The following is a 19,333-nucleotide window of genomic DNA, read 5'->3' on the forward strand; positions in this document are numbered from 1 at the left end:
GTGTTATTTACTGGCTGTCAAAAGCCAAGATTCTTGAAACTCAATTAATAAGAGCATTAAGGCCACATTCCAACAAAGGATTTAAGTAATTGACTATTTCAAAGATAATATTCAGCCTTTTAGCTGTACAGATCTGTTTAGTGAGCAGGAAACAGTGGTGTGGAGTGGTGTTTGTACACTCCATGGCTACATGACAACAAATGGCTTGGAGTCAACATCTTCAAATTGCACAAACTGCAAACCAATTTAATATAGCTGATCTTGATACAGCACAGAATCGCTGGATTTTAAGGCAGCTGCCTTGGAGTTTGTTTGTTTGAATGAATGAGTTTTTCATGGTATTTTCTGCACAAGGTTTTAATGGGGAGCTTCTAAGCCCAATAATGGTTATATATTCACTGAGGTCTCTTGGGCTGTTACCGCACTCTTCCCAGTTAAATATAACTTCAGTGGGCAAAATGGGTTAAATGGCAGCAAAATAGAAGCTTTCATGCTCAAAAGCTGTTTTGCATCAGGGAAGAGAAGACTGCACTGATTTTGTCAATGAGGACAAGAAGCTGAACTGGGCACTCTAGCCCTGATTCCTACTAACCTTACCCTGGGTAACCATTTAGGTCTATGCAAAAGGAAAGCCAAAGAACTGTAAAATATCTTCTAGATCACAGTGGTTACAGATGCCACTTTGTACAAGTGGGATGTGAGTCCTTCGTGTCTGCAGTTGCCTTCCCCCACCTTTTGCACATGTAAATACAACTGAGAAAAAGCATATTAACATTTTCTTTCCTCTTGCTTCCCAGTCCTGGGGGGCCATCACACACAGATAATCAGGAACTCCAAGCTGGACTGCAGTCTTACATAAAATATTAACACAATGGATCTGCAGTGGTACAACTAGTTGCAAGAAGCGGCAGCTACTGATTTATTCTAACATTTTATTTATTCTAACATGTGATATTCATTTATTCTAACATTTTTTGAAGGGAAGAGATGGGGAGAGATATTGGTATGTATGGCAGGTACTGACTGATATTTAAACCCTTTGGCATTACCGTATGTGCCTGCAAATAACTGCCAGTGCTATTAGTGGCTGTCATTGACAACAGCATGTAAATTACTATCTAATCTGCATATGCAATTAAATAATTAGATGCCATATGTAAGAACAGTTATTTATAGGTGCAGAATCAGAGAAAAAATTTAAGTCCTATCTTCATAATGTATCATCTCATGAATCAGGTCCTCTTGAACATAGGTACAGGTCTTCATTACTGAGTTAGTTCCCCATCTTAGGTTAAAAAAATATTTTAAAATCACAATTAATATTTCATATTATTGATTTTCCCCTATGATGCACTGAATCAGTAACGCCTGCATCTAGCCTGCTGGCAGGAAGCTATAGTTGCCATACAGAAAACGCCTGTCAACTTTTGGAGCTCGTTATGAACAAAACAAGCCAGGAAAAAAGCCCATCCTGCTGAAGGCCCATCCACTGCATTCAATGAAGGCTTGATCTATTCTTACAAACAGCTGACCTAGATTCTCTGCCTGAATGAGAGCATTTCCCAGCATCAAGGCTGTTCGGAGAGTCAGAAATTCATGTATCGCTTGTTATGAGAGAGGGGTTAAAAAAAGAAAAAGGATATAATCTTAAGGGAAAGCTATGCCATCAGTTTGTCGTAAAAGAGTTTTACCCGTATCAACACAAAGCGCTCCCTGACACACTTCTGCTTTCATTTCAGAGTCAGGAAAGGACTGCAGCCTTCATTTCAGCACACGCAGCAGCATCCCAGGCAGCCACAGCTCCATGGAGAGGCTGAGATGTGCCAAAGCTGTGGAGGACACGACCGCACAGTGGGGTGACCAGCTTGCCACCCGCAGCTTTCCGGCAGCTTGGAGGCAGCTCCTGCCCCTGGGCTGCCAGCAGTGAGGCTGTGCTGGATCAAGGAGTGCTGGCTCACATTGAGCCAAGAGGAAATGAGCAAGTGAGGTCTGCTGAGCCCCATGCTGCCAGGTCGTGATGGGATCCAGCTGCAGGCACAGCACACATCCATCACCTCTGGGAACCAAGGAAGGCCAGGACAAGGCAATGCCATGTCCTACTGCTGAACCACACAGGACACTTCTCCATGTGCCAGTTCTCCAAGAGATTGGAAGTGCATTCTGTGGCACTCATGTAATGGTGGTGGTATGTGGCTCAGAGGGACAGAAAGGCTGGTCAGCCCTGGAGTAAGGACCTCCAAGTCCTTTTCTTCCTGCCTCTGCCACAAATCCATTTTGTCTACAATCATACTCCCCATCCCCCCAGGATCCTGCTGGGCCCCTCCATAAGCCAGGCCAGTAACCTTTCATATTAACCAGTAATACTCACCAGTGATCAGGGGATACTGAGGATGTCCATCACTATGAGGGACACCAGCTTGATGCTAGCCCTTGATGGCTGCTGTCATTGTTGTCACTGATGCTGAGCTGCCCACAGAGAGCAGCTCCAGGTCCAGGCCAGCACCTGAGCAGCATCTCCCTCAGGGGGATAAGGAGCTGGCAGGCAGGGGCTAGTACAAGACACCTGCATATCCCCCAAAGTACAGCTCCCACCCCAGGGCTACACTGCAGTGCTGGCTGTAGGGACAAGGACAGGAACACAGACCAAGTCCTTGGGGTGGGCAGGAGCTGAGCAGTCAAAGGAAGTTTCCTTCAATACCAAAATGTTTTGATGTGCCTCACAGATGGAGACAGAAAGCTAAATTAACATACATAAATGCAGGTCCTCTGATCACAGAGATATTCTGCCCTTTGTCAAGACATGAACATCCCAGACCGAGTCTACAGAAGAGGACTTCTGCTCATGCGGACCCTCACTGCCGCACCACACAGGCACAACCCACACATCCAGCCCACCTGCTGCGGGCTATGCTGCCGGGGAGCATCCCCCCTTCCCTCCTTCTCTGAAGCCCCCAGAGGGGCTGCTGAGGGGAGAATGTAAGATCTAATTAACCACCTCTCAATTCAGATCTGGTTCAGCAAATGCAAATACTGCATCGGGCAATTGGGTTTTCCTCACCAACTTACTTTTTGCATGTGGGCAATATGCAAACTAGGTCAGTATTATTCCTACTGAACCGCTTGCTATGGGTATTATTTTTAGAAAACCATGTGATTGTCTGCCTTTTATTTATGAGAGCACAGAAAGATCCACTGTATATTTTCCTGTCTGTCCTGTTTGGGGTGGTTTGTTTTTTCAGTTCTTTGGGTGGGTTACTGAGATCTCAGGCCTCTTCTTAAAAGGCAAAGTCAGACTCAATCAAGAGATCTCGCAGGCTGCATACCTTGGCAGTCCATGAAACCAAGCACACGCAGCAGTGAGCAAAGCAAACCAGACAAGAGCACGGAGAGGCTATGAAAAGGCAAGACAGTGATGCAGGTAACAAGGGACAAGGACATGGAGCAAAAAATATGCAGGGGGTTATGGGAGGTGGGGAATCAGGCAGAGTTTGAAGGATGACAGAAAACATCGCACTTAGATCTTCACAACTCCTGAAAGGCTAAACCCAAGATCTCAGCAGCTAGACCAAAGTCAGCAGGAGAGCCAAGTTCAGCAACAGAAAACTTGTCCAGAGGTTCAAGTTCATTTTTTGAGACCTCTTCATAACTCCTTGTCACAAACAAAACAACTTGAGGCAATGAAATCCTGTACCGGCTTTTCATTCAGCAAGTCAGAGGTCACAACCCAGACAGATATCCATCGGACCACCAAGCCAGGGTGGATCCCCTCGAGGGGGAGAGGGCCCCTATGGTCAGGACCTAGCAGCAACCCTCTGTGTCCAGGTCTCTAACTGCCTGGTTTTCATCTGGCCTTGTCTGGGGAATCCAGAGTCTTTGCCCAGGGCGTGAGTTAACAGGTGATTCAAGTTCTGGGGATGTGGATCCTTTTGCTAACCTTGCATGGCCAGCATGAAGAACTCTACATCTCTGCTGATAATCCAGACTGCTTTTATAAGCAGAAAAAAGGCACGGGCATGGGCAGTGCCCTTCCTCTCGAGAGAATACAGATGTCCAAAACAGGCCAGCCAAGCAGCACACCAGCACTGCCTAAATCTCCCCACCAACAACAGAAGGAATCAGAATGAGTAGCTAAGACTTTGATGCATGTATTTCACAGCAGAAGAACCACAGACTAAATTTCCAGAAGTTAGCTGTCACCAAGTGTCAGAAACTAGTCTCCAGGCCCACAGGTCTTCTGACTTTCCACTCACATGAAAAAAATCAGATGTATATGACCTGTGAGGGCACAGGGTCAACTCTATGGCCAATGAGTCACGCGCCTTTACAGGCTGCATATCAGGCAATGGCCCTGGCAAAAGCTGCTTGCTAGGGCAAGTCATCTCGGCAGGAGGGGAGCCCTGCATGGGCGTCTTGCTTGCCCACCTGCGCAGGACACCACCACTAGTCCAGGGCTTCTGCACAGCTGGGAGACACTGCTGGCTCTTGGCTTCAAGACTGTGCAAGCAACATAGTATTTTGCTGCTGAGAGGATGAAAACATGAGGACAGGCTGCTCCGGCCACCGGGGAAGGGGCTGAGCTGGCTGGGAGGGCCTGGTGCTTGCTGACACCTTTTCTGCCTGTGCCTCTGCCCAGGAATCGCTGCCCCAGGAACTAGGGCCCTTTTGGGGTCCCGATTGCCTCTTCGGCAATCCACCAACGCGGTGCATACACTCAAATTCAGAAAAGCTGTTTTCATCTGTCCTTTGTAATTGATCTCAAGCCCTGAAGTTCCCATTCCAGGCAGCCTGCCTCCTGGAGCTAACTGCTGGTACTGTCTAGGTGACTGCCCCTAAAAAAAGAAACAAGAACTTCAAAAGAAACAACATAGGCAGAGACAAAGACAACTGGACCGCATCCAATTCAACTTGCAAACTACAAATAACATCTCTTTCTCCAGTGAAGACCATGCTGCCACAGAATATCAGGTAAGCACTGTAAAGAAAGCTACACAAGCTACGTCCTTCACACTGGGCAGGCAACTGTAGATTTTCCTGCAAACAGAAACAGCACAAATGGATGGTGAAAGGCTAGGCTCTCTTAAATGTGGCACAGCATGGGAACTCAGCTCTGTGTTTCAGGGGGGGAGTGAGAATCATATGCAGAGATGCTTAGTTTTAAGAACATAGGACATACCCTTCAAATTTGCTGGAATAGCCTGGGCGATACAAGCTGGCTGGAGGATTAGCCATACGTCACTGTGTCATCATCTAACGCTTCTATGCCACATGATTCTAACATTGCTCCCAGGAAAACCAGTGGTCTGGGATAAATATTATGAAGACAGCTTCTTATAGCCCAAACTTTCAATTTTTTTTCCATCCCTCACATAAGACTCACACATGGGTCACTTCTGCTACCTATTACCTGCAATACATCGCATCTGATGTTGCACTGAATTTTGTGTAACTATGCTTTTTCGGAATCAATTCATACAAAAATAAAATGAACTTTATCAGTCACTGACACATGCATTCTCTATCTTATTGTTAAAATCATCAAACTAATACTGCCTTGAAAAAGAACTGAAGGCAGCAACTATTCTCTGCAGTCATTAGTAGCAAAAACTGCTTTCCAGCCATTCCAGTCACTCTCCTGAAATTACGCAGTTACTTGTTGGTGCCAGATTCCCATTTATCTCAACAGCCTTTTGTAAAAACAACAAACAATAGCTTCTTCTTCATTTATCAGCCTTCCCATAAGAGGAAGAACTCATGTTACAAAGGAAGGGCCACATAACCATGCCTTACTAGCTCAAGGTACTTTCACAATTTCGTTAGAAATTTCAATATACACCCCTAGGACAGTTACGAGCAGCCCAAGGAAAACAGTCTGATGTCAGTAACAGAAGAAGTACTAATGAATGCAGGACAACAGGCATAGGGGAGCTGGCAAACAAAAAGCAGAAGAAGAGGTGTAACGGGAGCCAGGTTATCAGCTGTCTGGTAAGAAGACAGCTGGTGCAGGTCTCCTCTGTTGCCCACCAGCACCATGCACTATGTCACTGAAGTTCATGGAGCCACGCCAGAATCTGAAGCTGTTGCAGAGGTGAAAAATGCAAGTGAAAAATTTGCTTCTGCTAATCAGAAAGCATGAGTCCTCTCCTCTAACCAAAGTGATGTTCCCCTCACTGCTGTGTTTCCTTATGTACAACATGCATGCATCATTCCAGTGCAAACCTGCTGTGAGAGCAGATTCAGGGTCACATCAGACTGGCACACACAAAACAGTCCTGAATTCCCTCATTCTTTAAACATCCTTGGTTTTTTGTTGGTTTTTTTTTGTTTTGGTTTTTTTTTTTTAGGAACAAGCATGAAATGAAAATGAAGACTTTGTGTCTTTTTCAGGGAGGGTAATGTTTTATTTAAGATGGCCTGCTAGCACCATGAATTTTACATGGGAGAAGCTCCATCCCACAACATCCTTAAACCTCTCCTCATTAGTCAGCAGGGCTCTAATCCTTCAGGCAGGAGATGTGGCACCTCCCACCAGGAGCTGTGGTATGGGGGCTGACTCATATTGTTTACAAGCGTATCCCTTCTCTGTACCAACCACCACTGAAACACAGCCTGTCCTGAAGCATCGCCTTAGAGACCTTCCTGGGAGACAGATCTGCTGCATCAGCTCCCCCTCACAACTCTTCCCACAGAAATCCCCCCCATGCAGGCTGTTTGGACATACAGGGATGTGAGCAGAGGGTGGGCAGGTCTAGCTGAGCAACCTATCTGCTGCAAGGCATCTGGAGGTCGCAGATAAGCAAACACCAGCAAGGGCAATACTAAGGACACAGATACATAAGCAGAACAAGACAGGCAGCAGATTAGACATACCTTCCCACGATTTTGGGTCCGGTGCAGGACTTTGTTGATGTCTGATGAGCTATGCCTGGTTGTAAGTGTTCAGAAAGGCCAGCTTTTACTGTAAACCAACCATATTCAACCCCCAATTAGCCACGGAAGATTAGCTGGGTTGGGGATTAACTGGATACTTCCTCCCCATAGCAACCATGGCTACACCACCATGCCACCACACACATACCACAGGACACATGAGCCTCTGGGCTGTGCCTCACTGGCACCCCAGCAGGTGGAAGCTGTACCCGCTCAGCACAGAAAGCAGCAGGCTTGTTACAAGCCTTTCCCAGGTAGAAGACCTAAGTATGTTCTTATACCCTAACTAACATATAGCCTGCACTAGCCAGGATCTGGTTTTATCTAGGTTACTCCATCCCACATTGTCTTCAGCGGCTGAAAGCTGACAATACCTAAGTGACCAGCCAACGCTAAAACAAGAACAAGCTGCATAGCCTGCAAAAGCTGTCCCAAGCGTTAGGCAGCTGGTGCGTTGACACCGTTGCCTATGTGCTGAGTAATGATGCCTCGCTCTCTCTTTGTGCTCCCTTCCCCATCTCTTTCCATCTGTTGCTCCTTGTCTTCCACTTGGATTGTATGCTACTCCAAGCAGGGCTCACACCTAGGACATAATCTGTGACAGGGCACCACAAAAATCGGTCTGATCAATTCACGTGAGTAATTAGTGAATTGGAGTCAACGTTGTATGGGAATGTGTGTATGAATGGGTTAAGCACAGTGTGTGTGCATGGAAAACATGACTCATAAGTGTTACTAACATTTTTCTTTCTCATGTCCATAAACCCAAGCAAGAAATGGAAGAAATGGTAGTAGTGGGTAGAAAAAGACAGAAAGGCAAAGAGACAGCAGGCTGGCAGGCCTCAAATACAAATGCACTAAATTACAGGTACACAAACGCTGCGAAGAGCTGAGCATTTGCAGCTCCTACACATATTCTCACTTCTTCTTTTATAGCTATTAACTTTGCATGCTTCTCTATTTTGTTTTTGCTTCATCTTCCACATACATAGACCAAGACTTGGATCTTATCTTTGTGTATCCCAGTGACTTACTGGCATATCATGTGCACGCACAGCTGCACCCACAGGTCAAGACATCTTTTTCACTGCCTTCTGTACACGATGATAGTGCAACTATGCTGGTCACCAGGACAACAGTCACAGCCTGTTAAACTGATAAGAAGTTGGTTGGCTGGGTTCATGCTCTGAGAGAGAGCAAGACGGAGGTAATAAATGTCATAGGCAGCAGTGAACTGCAAATGGCATTTGGTTTTCCCCTCAGGGAGTTGGAATGAGAATGAACATGAGAGCAGTGAAGAAAGAAGAGGGTCTGAAGGGAAGAGGCTTGCTGTTTAACTTTTAAAGCTCCACAGTTAATGGGAAATGGGAAAGATTTAAGTAAGACACAGGGCGGGAGCTCAGCCGTGGGGCTTATCTCAACCTGCCCCATGCAAAGGGAGCAGGTTTGAGCCCACATAGTCCCAAACCTCCAAAAGGGGCAAACACTACTGTCGTGCCAATGGGCTTCGAGGTCGTCCCTGCTGGACACCAAAGCAGAGGGCAATTAAAAGAAATAAACATCACATTCCAGGCATTCCTGTTGCTATAATTGCCCCTTGCTAACAGCAGCCAGGACTGCTTAAAGGACTGCACTACCTCATGACAACACCCACGGTGTCTCCTGGCTGGACCTGAACCCACTGCAGAACGAGGAAGCCTCCCCTTCCCACAAAACAGCCCCACCAAACAGCACCGAGCTGAATCCGGAATTGGGCATGCCATTCAAGAAAACTATATTGCCAAACAGGCATTTGGTAGATAGAGAGGTCAACCTGTAAATCCAATCTTTTGAATACTGCCAAAGTTCAGGGAAACACAGAACTGGTATCTCTCATGTTCAGCAGTGTGCGCTCATGCTCAGCTTCAAGGCCCCCAGTCTGACAATTTTGCCAGTGCAAAAACAGATGTGAAAGATGGTCTGAAAAGAGAACCAGTTGCAACTGGAATTCAGTCATGTTATCTATAGCCTATGGGCAGGGGGTGTGTGATGTTATAGACAGAATTTATCAAAGTGGTAAAGCCTTGTCAGAACAAGAAGGAATTGTGTGTATCCAAGCGAAGTCCAAGAACTCTCATAAGAACATTCCTCATAAAACTGCTAAGAAACAGGGTCCTGTCTCTTTGAGGGATACTCACGGGCACAGCAGGGCTTCTGCCAGAGCAAGGCTTGCATTAGCTATGTTCAAAATAAGGTCTGAAAATGCAGGTCACGCTGGTCAGGCTCTGATCTAAATGGGAACAGGGGAGCAATACAAATATTGCCATGCTGTATGACTTAGGATCAGGCAGACACACCAGCCAGTGCTAAAGAGGTAGGTGATGGTTAAAGGCCTCCTCCTCCTCCCTTCTCCTCCCCGCTCCTTCCTAGACACAGAGGAAGAACTTCAGTCTCTTTCTCCTGTCTCCCAGCTGTGAGTCAGCAGCATAACAAGATTCTCTTGTTAGAAAGGTGACCCAGCATTCAGACACCCTCTTTATCCCCTAGCCTGCACATTAGGGAGAGGGGAACTGCAAAGCCAGCTGCACAAATATCTCTCCCTGGCTGGGGCTGAGATATACACAATGGTCCAACACATTCAAGGCCTTTCTGAGCACAATAAAGCAATGCCAAGAAATAGGAAAACATCGTCAAGGCCACATAGGTGGGTTTCTTGCATTTGTTCTGTATCTCAGTCAAAACAGGCAGGCATAATGCACAGAGACAAAGAGGCCTTTCTCAGCAAGCAGTGTGGCATGCACTCCTGGGTCACCTCAGGTGGCTGTCTGTCTGCCCAGTCCCCTTTCCCCTGTTTTGATTGTAGCTGCATCCTTTCTGTATCAAGATGTGGATACTTAATGCATACTCACCTTTGCCCTCAGCTACAAGCTGTTTCTGCTTAGCTAATGCTTTTCTTGGCAGGCTTAGGCGGGCAAGCCAGAGTTCAGTTTACTGCACCCTGATCAGCTGAAGCACAGATGACTGGCTCTGGGAAATGCTGCAGAGATATGGCCAAAATGAACTGAAGTCACTTACATGGAGCTGCAAATTGCTCTGTGTTGGTACTCGGCCAATTTGATTCTGGCCCATGACTGGGCATCCAGCCACAGCTAGAGGACAAATCAAAATAAACAAACCAGGAGTTTCTTCTAGGGACATATTATGAAGAGATTTTCAAACCAGGATTTAAGAACAGAATCCTCTCTGTCATTAATGCCTTAGCATGGACTGTGCGCAAAGACAGACCCTCTAAAAAGCTTTAAACACAGTGGAAAATGGGCAAGATACAAGACACAGGACAAGAGTTAAGACATATAGTGCTTTTCACAGCTCTGGCACAGTTCTCCCATGCAAGGGATGCATGCCAAGCTTTCAAAAGTGGTCAGAGCAAATGCCTGAATCTTAGCTGGTCCTGAGTAAAAGCTTAAGAATTTGACTTCATTTTTATCTGATATTTTTTTGTTGATATTTATTTGTTGAGAAGCAGTCATTAGTAAGCACTCCATGAAAGAGACTGCTGTGGGAAACCCATGACTAATAACTCTCCTTTGATTCAGTTGTTCTCATTAGCAGGTTTTTTAGAAGACTACATTGCACAGCCTCTTGTGCAATAGCCCTGTGCAGAGTCCACAGATGCAGGGAGACAGACCTCCCCAACATTGATCACGTCTCTCAGCAGAAATATGTAGGTTGGAATCACTACGGCAAACACAACCCTGTTTGCAGCTCCAGATCACAGTAAGTAAACAGGCAAAAATCAGGCAATTCTGCCACAACCCAAAGTAAGCTACAGAGCTGCTCGTTTAAGACTTTTGCTAGGGTAAGAGAAGACATTACTGAGCAGTTTTCTCCATAGCAGGAGATAAGGAGGTTTGTGCTGACTCTCAAGCAACCTAGCTAGCAGGCTGTGACTTGGCAGCCCACTGCTACTTTGCTCGCTTCCCTGTTGCTCAAGGACTTGCATAAGCTGTGAGCGATCTGCCCGCACACGTCACAGCATATGCCTCCCCATGCACCAGAATTAGCACGCTGCCAGACAAGGTGCAGGGGCCAAGCCATTCACCCTCCTGCCCACCCTGACATTTTGCAGGGTGCAGAATGCAGTAGCCCGGGGCTTTCTGCAGAGGAAGTGGTGGGACGCCCTCACATCTGCAAGGGGAGACATTTCAGGCTTCATCTGTACGACTCAGCAAGTCTCTGTGGAGGCAGCAGTGGCACTGAGATTCTCTATTTGTTATCTATAAAATGAAAAGAAGTTTTATCAAACAGGTACTAGTAAACATCCTCCAGAGCACATAGACTCGCATAGAGACTTGCCCTCGCAGCAGATAGACTGAACTGTAAAAGCCCCTTGTCACAGCACTCCGTGTCTCAGTGCACCAGGAAAAAAAGCAAGCAGGGAAAATAAGGGCCTTCTTTAGCCACAGTAGGTATAACTAATCAAAAGAACCGGATATTTACAAACTAAAAATAACCACTTATAAGTACACATCTTTGAAGACGTAAGTATTATATCTGTATGGAATCATCAGGGATGAGTGCACAAAGCCACTACCAGGAAAGACACCCCAAAAGTAAAGTCTCTGAATCAAACGGTACGTTATCCATTGGTATAAAATGGTGTGTCTCCATGGACCTGAATAAGTTCACAAGCATTTACATATGACCTTCAAGATCCCACCTGCACCCACACACCCTCCCCAGCTTCATCTCGAACAGAGAATTCACCCATCCATCACCTAGTCGCCCATTAATCTGTCAACTGTGCAAGCAATCAGAAATGAGAGAAGCTGTGTATTTATTACACATTTCTGAATAAGTCATGCCCAATATCTAGGACAAACAATACATTAAACCCTAAAGAACCCTTTGAAAGCTTTTTGCCTGCTGGAAACAACAATGAAAAAGTAACATGATAGAAAGGGAACAGTAAATCATTCATGAGAATGATTAAAAACAAACTGTGGGTGAGGTGCAGCAAAACAACACTGAAAACAGCCAGTGTATTCTTCTTGAGTATCTCATGTTTTAGAAGGTAGGGTGGTTGCAGGCAACTTTAAGAAGTCCTACTTTGTGTTCTTAGTACAGAAAAAACATACCAGATACAAAATCCATAGAGACCTGCACAGCCGCAATGTACAGCTTATTCTGATGCCCCATGACTACATCAGGCACTGAAGCAAAAATGCTACTGTGCTTAAAATTACTTGTGCAAATAAAGCTTAACCTAAAGAAAAGGCATGTTAAGAACACTAGTGAAATAAGTATAAATTAGACTCCTAAGGGCTGAATAATGTTTATAGCAGTGATCTCACTGAGATCCACATAATCATTTTGGAATACTAAAATCAAGTTCTGAAAGAGTTATGGTGCCAAAGTGTTCACAGCTACCACCTAATGCAATCCGATTGTTGGTACCATAGTTTCCCAGATGAGTGTGGTAGCCACAAATCACGTTATCAGCATTTATTTCAGATCCTTTCCACTCTACGTGAAAATGCCTGTTTCAGGAAAGCTTGTTTCCTAAAACTATCACCCCAAGTAAAAAGCTCAAAAACAATCAATACAGACAGGATTTGTTTCTTCAAGTCTTAAAAAACATCCTTGAGCTTCAAGGCAAGGTTCAGCCTCCATTATGCATTTGAGCATTCACTGACCCAACTGTGTGTCTTAAAACCTTTCAAAACGTGATTTTGAAAAGAGTCCAAGGTAGTAATATCCTTGTAAAGAAAGTTCTGCCTTCAGTGTGTCTCCTAGGTTGTTCTCAAAAAGAAAAATCTACATTAGGTCAATAAAATCACACTAGACTTTACAGTCAACACCATGTTTGACCTGGATTCATATTCAAGGGTATTTTTAGCCTCATTTCTTAAACAAGCAAGATTTATGCAATGGTGGTGTGTGTATCTATGTGTGTGTATGCACCTGCCTGTCTCATCAGCCCCATCTACCTGTTCCTGAACCCCCTGGATAATTCCAAATACACTGACATTCAGGTACATGAGGCATGGATAGATGGGTAGAATGAAACATTATTAGTGCTTCAGGTCAGCTTTTATAAGACATCACAGAATCCCCATAGGCCAAAACCAGACTTAATTCATTACACTGCTCTTGGAAACCATGTGTGTTTGCAGCTATTGTAATATTGCTAGTAGTCTATATATTATCCTAAACATACGTAACACATGGCTTGTGCAAAACATAGAACAAAGTTTCTGCCTCCAGTTTCTTATTTTCACTCCTTCCCCCCCCCCCCCGCCCCCCCTCCCCCCCCATGTTTGGCAAATCATTTACTTCAGTAATAAAAGTATTTGAGCTGCAAACCACCAGAGCAGTCAAAGACTTTGGCACTGTATTGCAGTCGTGTATTATTTGCTTCATTACAAAAGGTAATCCCTGGGTTTTTATTAAGAGGCCCACAACAGCTCTACTCAAGCTCAAGGCAAAACATACCAAACCAGCACCAAATTCTGAATTACAACCTACAAAGTCAACATTACCCAGTACAAAACTTGTAATGCCCTGAAAAATACCTTCAACGGTGCCAGAGAGGCAACTCTGTAAGGGATATAAAATCAGACATCAGAGACAAAACCTTCTGCTATGAGACAAAACCTTCTGCTATATGGCTAGCTGTCTGTTCCCAAATGCACAGCTCTGCCCTCCCAGCCAAGCAGCACCTTCAAAGGTTTAGTTCTGAAGAATATGGAGATTTTCCTTTGCCTTCAAAACAGATTTTTCCTTGCTTTCAGCACAAGCATCAGGGATACCTCCTTCTCTACTAGACCTGCCAGCAGAAGCACAAACGTAACCCCTAGCTGGGCCTCAGTACTGCCTCCAGACCCCAGCTCTTCCAGCAATGTCCTTGTGTTATTCTAAAGCAAATAAACTCCTCTATGCTCAAATGAGCAGAACAGAAGGGTAAAACATGCTCTTGTACTCTCAACAGCAGTGCACACACCTTTAGGAACTAGCTCAGCAGCCACATGTTTCTGTCCCCAGGAGAAGGGCTTTGAGAGCACTTAAGCTCTCCAAGGTCTCCCCAGACTGGGAGAAGGCTCTGGAGATAGGCTTTCAAAACCAGGGGCTACCACACCTTCCTTTTAGGAAAAGCAGAAAGCCAATAGGCAACTGTAAGCACTCATTACTCTTTTTTGCTACTTGGACTTAACATCTGCTGAGAAGTCAATACTGATAATCACAGCATTGGTTGCCAGACCATCAGAGGTCAAAGAAAAAAGGATGAGAGAGGATATATATCTGGAGATGCTGGCAAAGCACACGACAGCTGTAGAGGACCTGAGCAATTTCTTTAATGAAATGGAAATGAATGTGTAAATTGCTAAAACGATACTGGAAGAGAGATTTAACTTAGTGCACAAGCAGATAGATTTTGATGTCTGAAGCCTGGCTATGAGAAGTTGCAGGGAAATGGAAATGCAGTGGTTGCTAACGAGCATAATGAACAAGCAGGCAGCTTTGACAGCACGTTCTCAGCTGGAAGCCACATTCCCCAGGGGCTCCTTATCTCCCACATCCACTTCTTTCAGCAGTCATATAAATGCAGCAGGCACATTTGCCAACCACAAGCATGCAAGTGCTAGATAATGTTAGTGGTTGCCAGTTAGGCCTGTAGCCAAAGCTGCTACCTGGACAAACTGAGAAAACCTGGCTTCTCTGATTCCTGTCACCAACACTTAAACCTACTGTTGAGACACATACAGAAAACACAGCTCTCCAAGCTGGGGGCCTCTCTCTTTCACAGACCTCCAAACTGTGCTGTGCAGAACTGACCTCCTGATGGAACTTCCACCCCATCTGCACTCTTCATTTGTTTCTGTGAGCTTGCCTTTGTTTATTTTCCTCTTTAAACAGAGACAACCTGGTTTTATGTGCTCAAAAGGATACTTTTATTTTGCCCTTTCACCCAAACAGCTACTGCCTGTAAAATTCCAGACTCCTCCCGCAGACAAAGAACCAGCGAACTGCAATGCCAAATGTAAGGATACACTGTTGAAAAATCACCAACACAGAAAAAACCATGCAAAGCATATCAGTGTGTTCCTGTTAAAAAATAAATACCATGATGAAAATCCATGGTACCCTAGCAAACACAGTGAGACCCCTCAAATGGCCATAGAGTACAGGCAGCCCGACAGCCCATTCACTTTTCTAATGCCTTGCTGAAGAGACACACTGCTTAAAACTCAGAGATGCATATGATAGTCTGTAGCCCTTCTCTCAGCACACATGGACAGGTATTACTCAGCTGTTCAGGAAGCTTGCTAGTTCTTCCAAGTGTACCAGTTGGTCTGAGAAAAGGTACGTTTCTACTATAATTTTGGAAAGCGTATTCCAGCAAACATACATCCAAATGGAGCCAGGATGCACTCTGCCTACTTTAGCCTCATTCGTGAAAGCCAAAGTGACAGCAGGCCCGTTAAATTTGATGCTGCTCTGGGAAGCCACCCCTACTCTGTTTAACACAACATGGTGAATGTACTAGGTGTTGGACAGTGTTGGCACAGGCAGGCAGTGCTGCCTCAGCAGATGACCCAGTGTGTGGGTTTCACACTGCGTAGCGCTAACCAGAGTCAGGCCCAGCAACCCCTTAGCACTGTTCCCCTATCCAGCCAGCCTCTACTCACCCCCACACTGCATCCTGATAGGAAACTCCGGAATACGGAAAAAGCATCCTTTCCCCTCAGCATTTACAGCTATGAAACACTAGTTTATATTCTGCAGAGAAAGCTGATTGCTTCTCCTTGCTGAGGTGCCTACCTTACATAGGCAGACACATACTGGAAGAGGAAGGGCAAGAGGGAGTCTCACTCTGTCTATTGAGACAATAACAACAGATTTGAGGTAGAGCCTGCCTCACACTGTCAGCTGAATACTGAGCCCTTTCAGGGCACTCAGACCAAACACTAGCTGGGAGATTTTAGCATTTCTGCATAGTAATAGAAGGAACAAAAATAACTACCATAAATAACGGAGATATAATATATATAACTATCTACCATCATACACTTGCTCTCCATTTTTTTCTCTGTTTACTCATTCCTGAACTACTAATAGCTGCTAACAAGAATGATACTGTTACAGAGCATGGAAAGGATGTCCCTTCAGAGTCTCCCCAAGACAAACAGTGAGCCGCTGGACAGCAAAGAGTGTGAAGCTCCCAGACAGTAAAACCAGAATTAACATCTGCCCTTGCTACTGATCAGTGTCCAGTGTCAAACCCAAAGGATTTTGGACTCATGCTTCCCCAAAGGTTGCATTTTCAAACCTGGCATGTAAATAATTAAACTTTCTCTACACATTGCCAAGAGAGGAAGAAAAAAGGCTATTGTCATTCAGGGTTCAGTGTAGCTATACATAATCTTGACCCTCCTTCCATCTTCTGAAATTACTGAAATTACAGCCAAAGCTGTGAAGATGGCATGACGAGGAATCACTTACTCAGCTGCTAAGGGTTCCTGCACACACTGGACGAAACAACAGCTCTGAAACAGCCACTGGGAGATAGCACATACAGATTTCAGCAGAGAAAAAACACTCTTCAAGGCCAAGGTTATCAAGTGGGTATTGAAATGGGATTACGTGTATAGCCAACCACCTCACTGATAGATGAAAAACTTGCTGAAGAACAAACTGCAGACAGGACACAAAACTACCAGAGAATACATACACACATGATTACAATGCCCCTTTTTGAAGATTTACATTTTAAATACAGACCTATAATAAGATTTTCAATAGAATTTTGATTTTGCTGCATTATCACAGGCATTGACTCTTTGTTGTTTTTAATAAAAACTGGCTAAGGCAACATAGACCAAACTTGAGTTGTTCAAGGCTGAACTGAATGATAACAAAATTCCTGTGATAAGGAAACACAGCCTAAGGTCCACTGCAGAAAACTTCCTATTCTCAGACACCAGGCACAAAATCACTTCCAAAACCTGAATTATTAATGCCATTTAAAATGTCTTAACTACAAAAGTATATATAAAACCTGTTTACTTTCTACCAATGAAATGCAAAGTACACAAGTGGTTTGTATTTTGAAGGTCACATAAGCAATGTGAACTATGAACTGCAGGATTCATGAAACCATGACATTTTAAAGTGGGAGGACATAAAATATTTTTTCTGCCTTGTCCAAGTGACAAAGCACTAAAATGAAAAAACTTATAAAGATTCAGTAAAAATGTTTGGGATCCAACATTTAATATTAATGAATTGTTCTGGTGAGAAAAAAAAATCAACAGCTAGGCACCAAGAAGACAACAATCCACAATTTCACTCTCTTTTGTATAATCCAAAAGAATATCATAAGACTTCATCTAGATAGGACTTGCTTTTTGCAGAAGGAGCACTATCTTGAAAGGTAACTTAATGATGTTGATTTATATACTATGTATTAAAAAAAATAATCCTCCCTTATGCTACTAATCATACCTGTTCAGAGTTATTCATTAAGACAAATAGCACCAAATCCAAGGTCCCGTTTCCCTTTTGCTGCTCAATAAAGTGGTGTTGGCAGCAGTATGCTTTAGCACTCGTAATTTATTAACCTCATAGGTGTTGTAGCATGGAACTAAAGCCACAGACAGGAGGCATTTAGCAAGTTATACATGCTCCATATTTTCACAGCAAAGGAGTTCCTGCTGTGCTTTTCTTGCCTCCCACATTTTTTATGATTTTTTCCCCTCATGGTAACTGCCAAACCTCACGTATTTCGAGGATGCTTCCTTATTTTGCCCTAACCCTCTTTCTCATGTTTTAAAAAGCGTTGCTGTGTATTTATCAAGGAGACAGTTAACATATCCTGAAGAATTTTTAACTTTTTCAAATGCAGATAGTGAAGTCCAAGACAGACTCACATGATGCTTTACAGGACGGCACCACGGCTACACTTGCTACTCCATAGGCTGAAATGTATAACCAGGGCACCACAGCCATCATGTAGGAGGGTCTTATTAGAAAGCACTGAGATGGGCACATTTATCTCTGATTGCTCCACTTGAGGGAAAAGATTTTTATTATTGTGTGTCACTAGAAGTGATCGTAACAATAGCTCAGCTTTTATGATTTGTAAGAAAACCTCATTTATTGGTCACCTCCATATTTGAAAGCAGATCTTTTGCACATCACACTAAAACTTTTCAAGATGTACTTGACGGTTCACAGGAGGGGTATTTCCTTTGACTACATCAACATGGTATCAAAGTCAGCCCAGGAAACCTACATTTCAAAACTAACTTCAGGCAGGAAGAGATTTAGAGTATATGATGTTAAACAGTGTCACTACTAACATATCTTTGTTCCCTCTATACACCCACAGAGCCATCAAGAAGCTTTACAACGTTATTCAGAAAGACACAGTGACAGGAACTGAGGAGCATTTTTCTGCTGGGGAGCATTTATATGGGTAAGAGAGTTGGTTCATCACTCAACTTATGAAGTAAAAAAAAAGTTCTTTGTCACTTGAACGTTATTCTCATTCTAAAATGTCCAAAATACGTAAACTGTTGTGACACTGGACTTGTGAAGATGGAAGATGGAAAACAAAGCACAGGAATAAAAAGGACCAATGTTTTCTGCTTTTTAGGTGAATGTACATCCAAGCACATATTCCACCCCAGGTCCCCAATTCAACAAAAGAGGACTGACGACATTTTACATTAACAATAGAGTATATACACATGACAATCATGTCATCTTTTGTAAGGCTGCCCAAGCACGCAGAGCCACCCAAAGCTGAGTCTTTTATGACACTGGTTAAATAATAGGCTCTTTCCTGCACCCTGAAAGCAGGCTGCACAGGAAAAACACAACTTATCCATCCACTTAATTGTTTTAAATTATTTGTAATATAGTTGCTGTGACGTCAAGCATCCATCCACTTAATTGTTTTAAATTATTTGTAATATAGTTGCTGTGACGTCAAGCATTCGGTCATCGCCGGTCTACTACGAGTCAAAACCCACCCAAATTTTCTTTCCTACAGGGCGGCGGGGCGCGGGGCAGGGGCCCTCTTCGAAAAGCCCAGCACCGCCGGCCTGCGCGGGCCCGGCCCGAACGCGAGGGACCCTGCTAGGCCGCGGGCGTCCCGCTCGCCCCGCCGGGAGTACGGCAGCCCTCGGGAGAAGCCGAGGGGCCTCTCCCTGCGGCAGGGCGAGAAGCGGCGCTGCCCGCAGCGGGGGGACGCTCTCACACACCCCGCGGGAGGGGACGGGAAGCCGTGAGGCAGCCGGGGCCCGCAGCACTGACTCAGCCCTCACCAGCTCCCGCACCTCCCCCCACCCCCTACCGCGCGCCTCTCGCGAGACTCGGTCGATGTAGACGCGATGTCCTTTGGGGCACTGGCGGGGGGAGG

The 19,333-nt window shown here is 44.7% G+C and overlaps 1 protein-coding gene across 31 annotated transcripts in view; it reads right to left on the reverse strand.

Annotated features, from left to right (window-relative positions):
• The window catches only part of LOC308067348 (exocyst complex component 3-like), a 53,186-nt gene extending 33,855 nt beyond the window's left edge, over window positions 1-19,331 (reverse strand). For 7 of the 31 annotated variants that reach the window (XR_013929537.1, XR_013929538.1, XM_080396070.1 and 4 more), the window contains exon 1: window positions 1,692-19,308. Coding sequence is in view for 13 of the 31 variants with exons in the window: in XM_080396070.1 (XP_080252196.1) it covers window positions 1,692-1,734 (43 nt within the window). In the remaining 18 variants the exon portion in view is untranslated. Of the gene's footprint in view, window positions 1-1,691 lie in introns of all 31 variants that reach the window. The other 24 variants (XM_080396073.1, XM_080396077.1, XM_080396058.1 and 21 more) reach the window with 19 other exon arrangements.
• Window positions 19,332-19,333: the final 2 nt, after the last annotated feature.

Source organism: Falco punctatus (genome assembly GCF_963210335.1).
Source record: "Falco punctatus genome assembly, chromosome: 7".
In the NCBI taxonomy this organism is placed as follows: Eukaryota; Metazoa; Chordata; class Aves; order Falconiformes; family Falconidae; genus Falco; species Falco punctatus.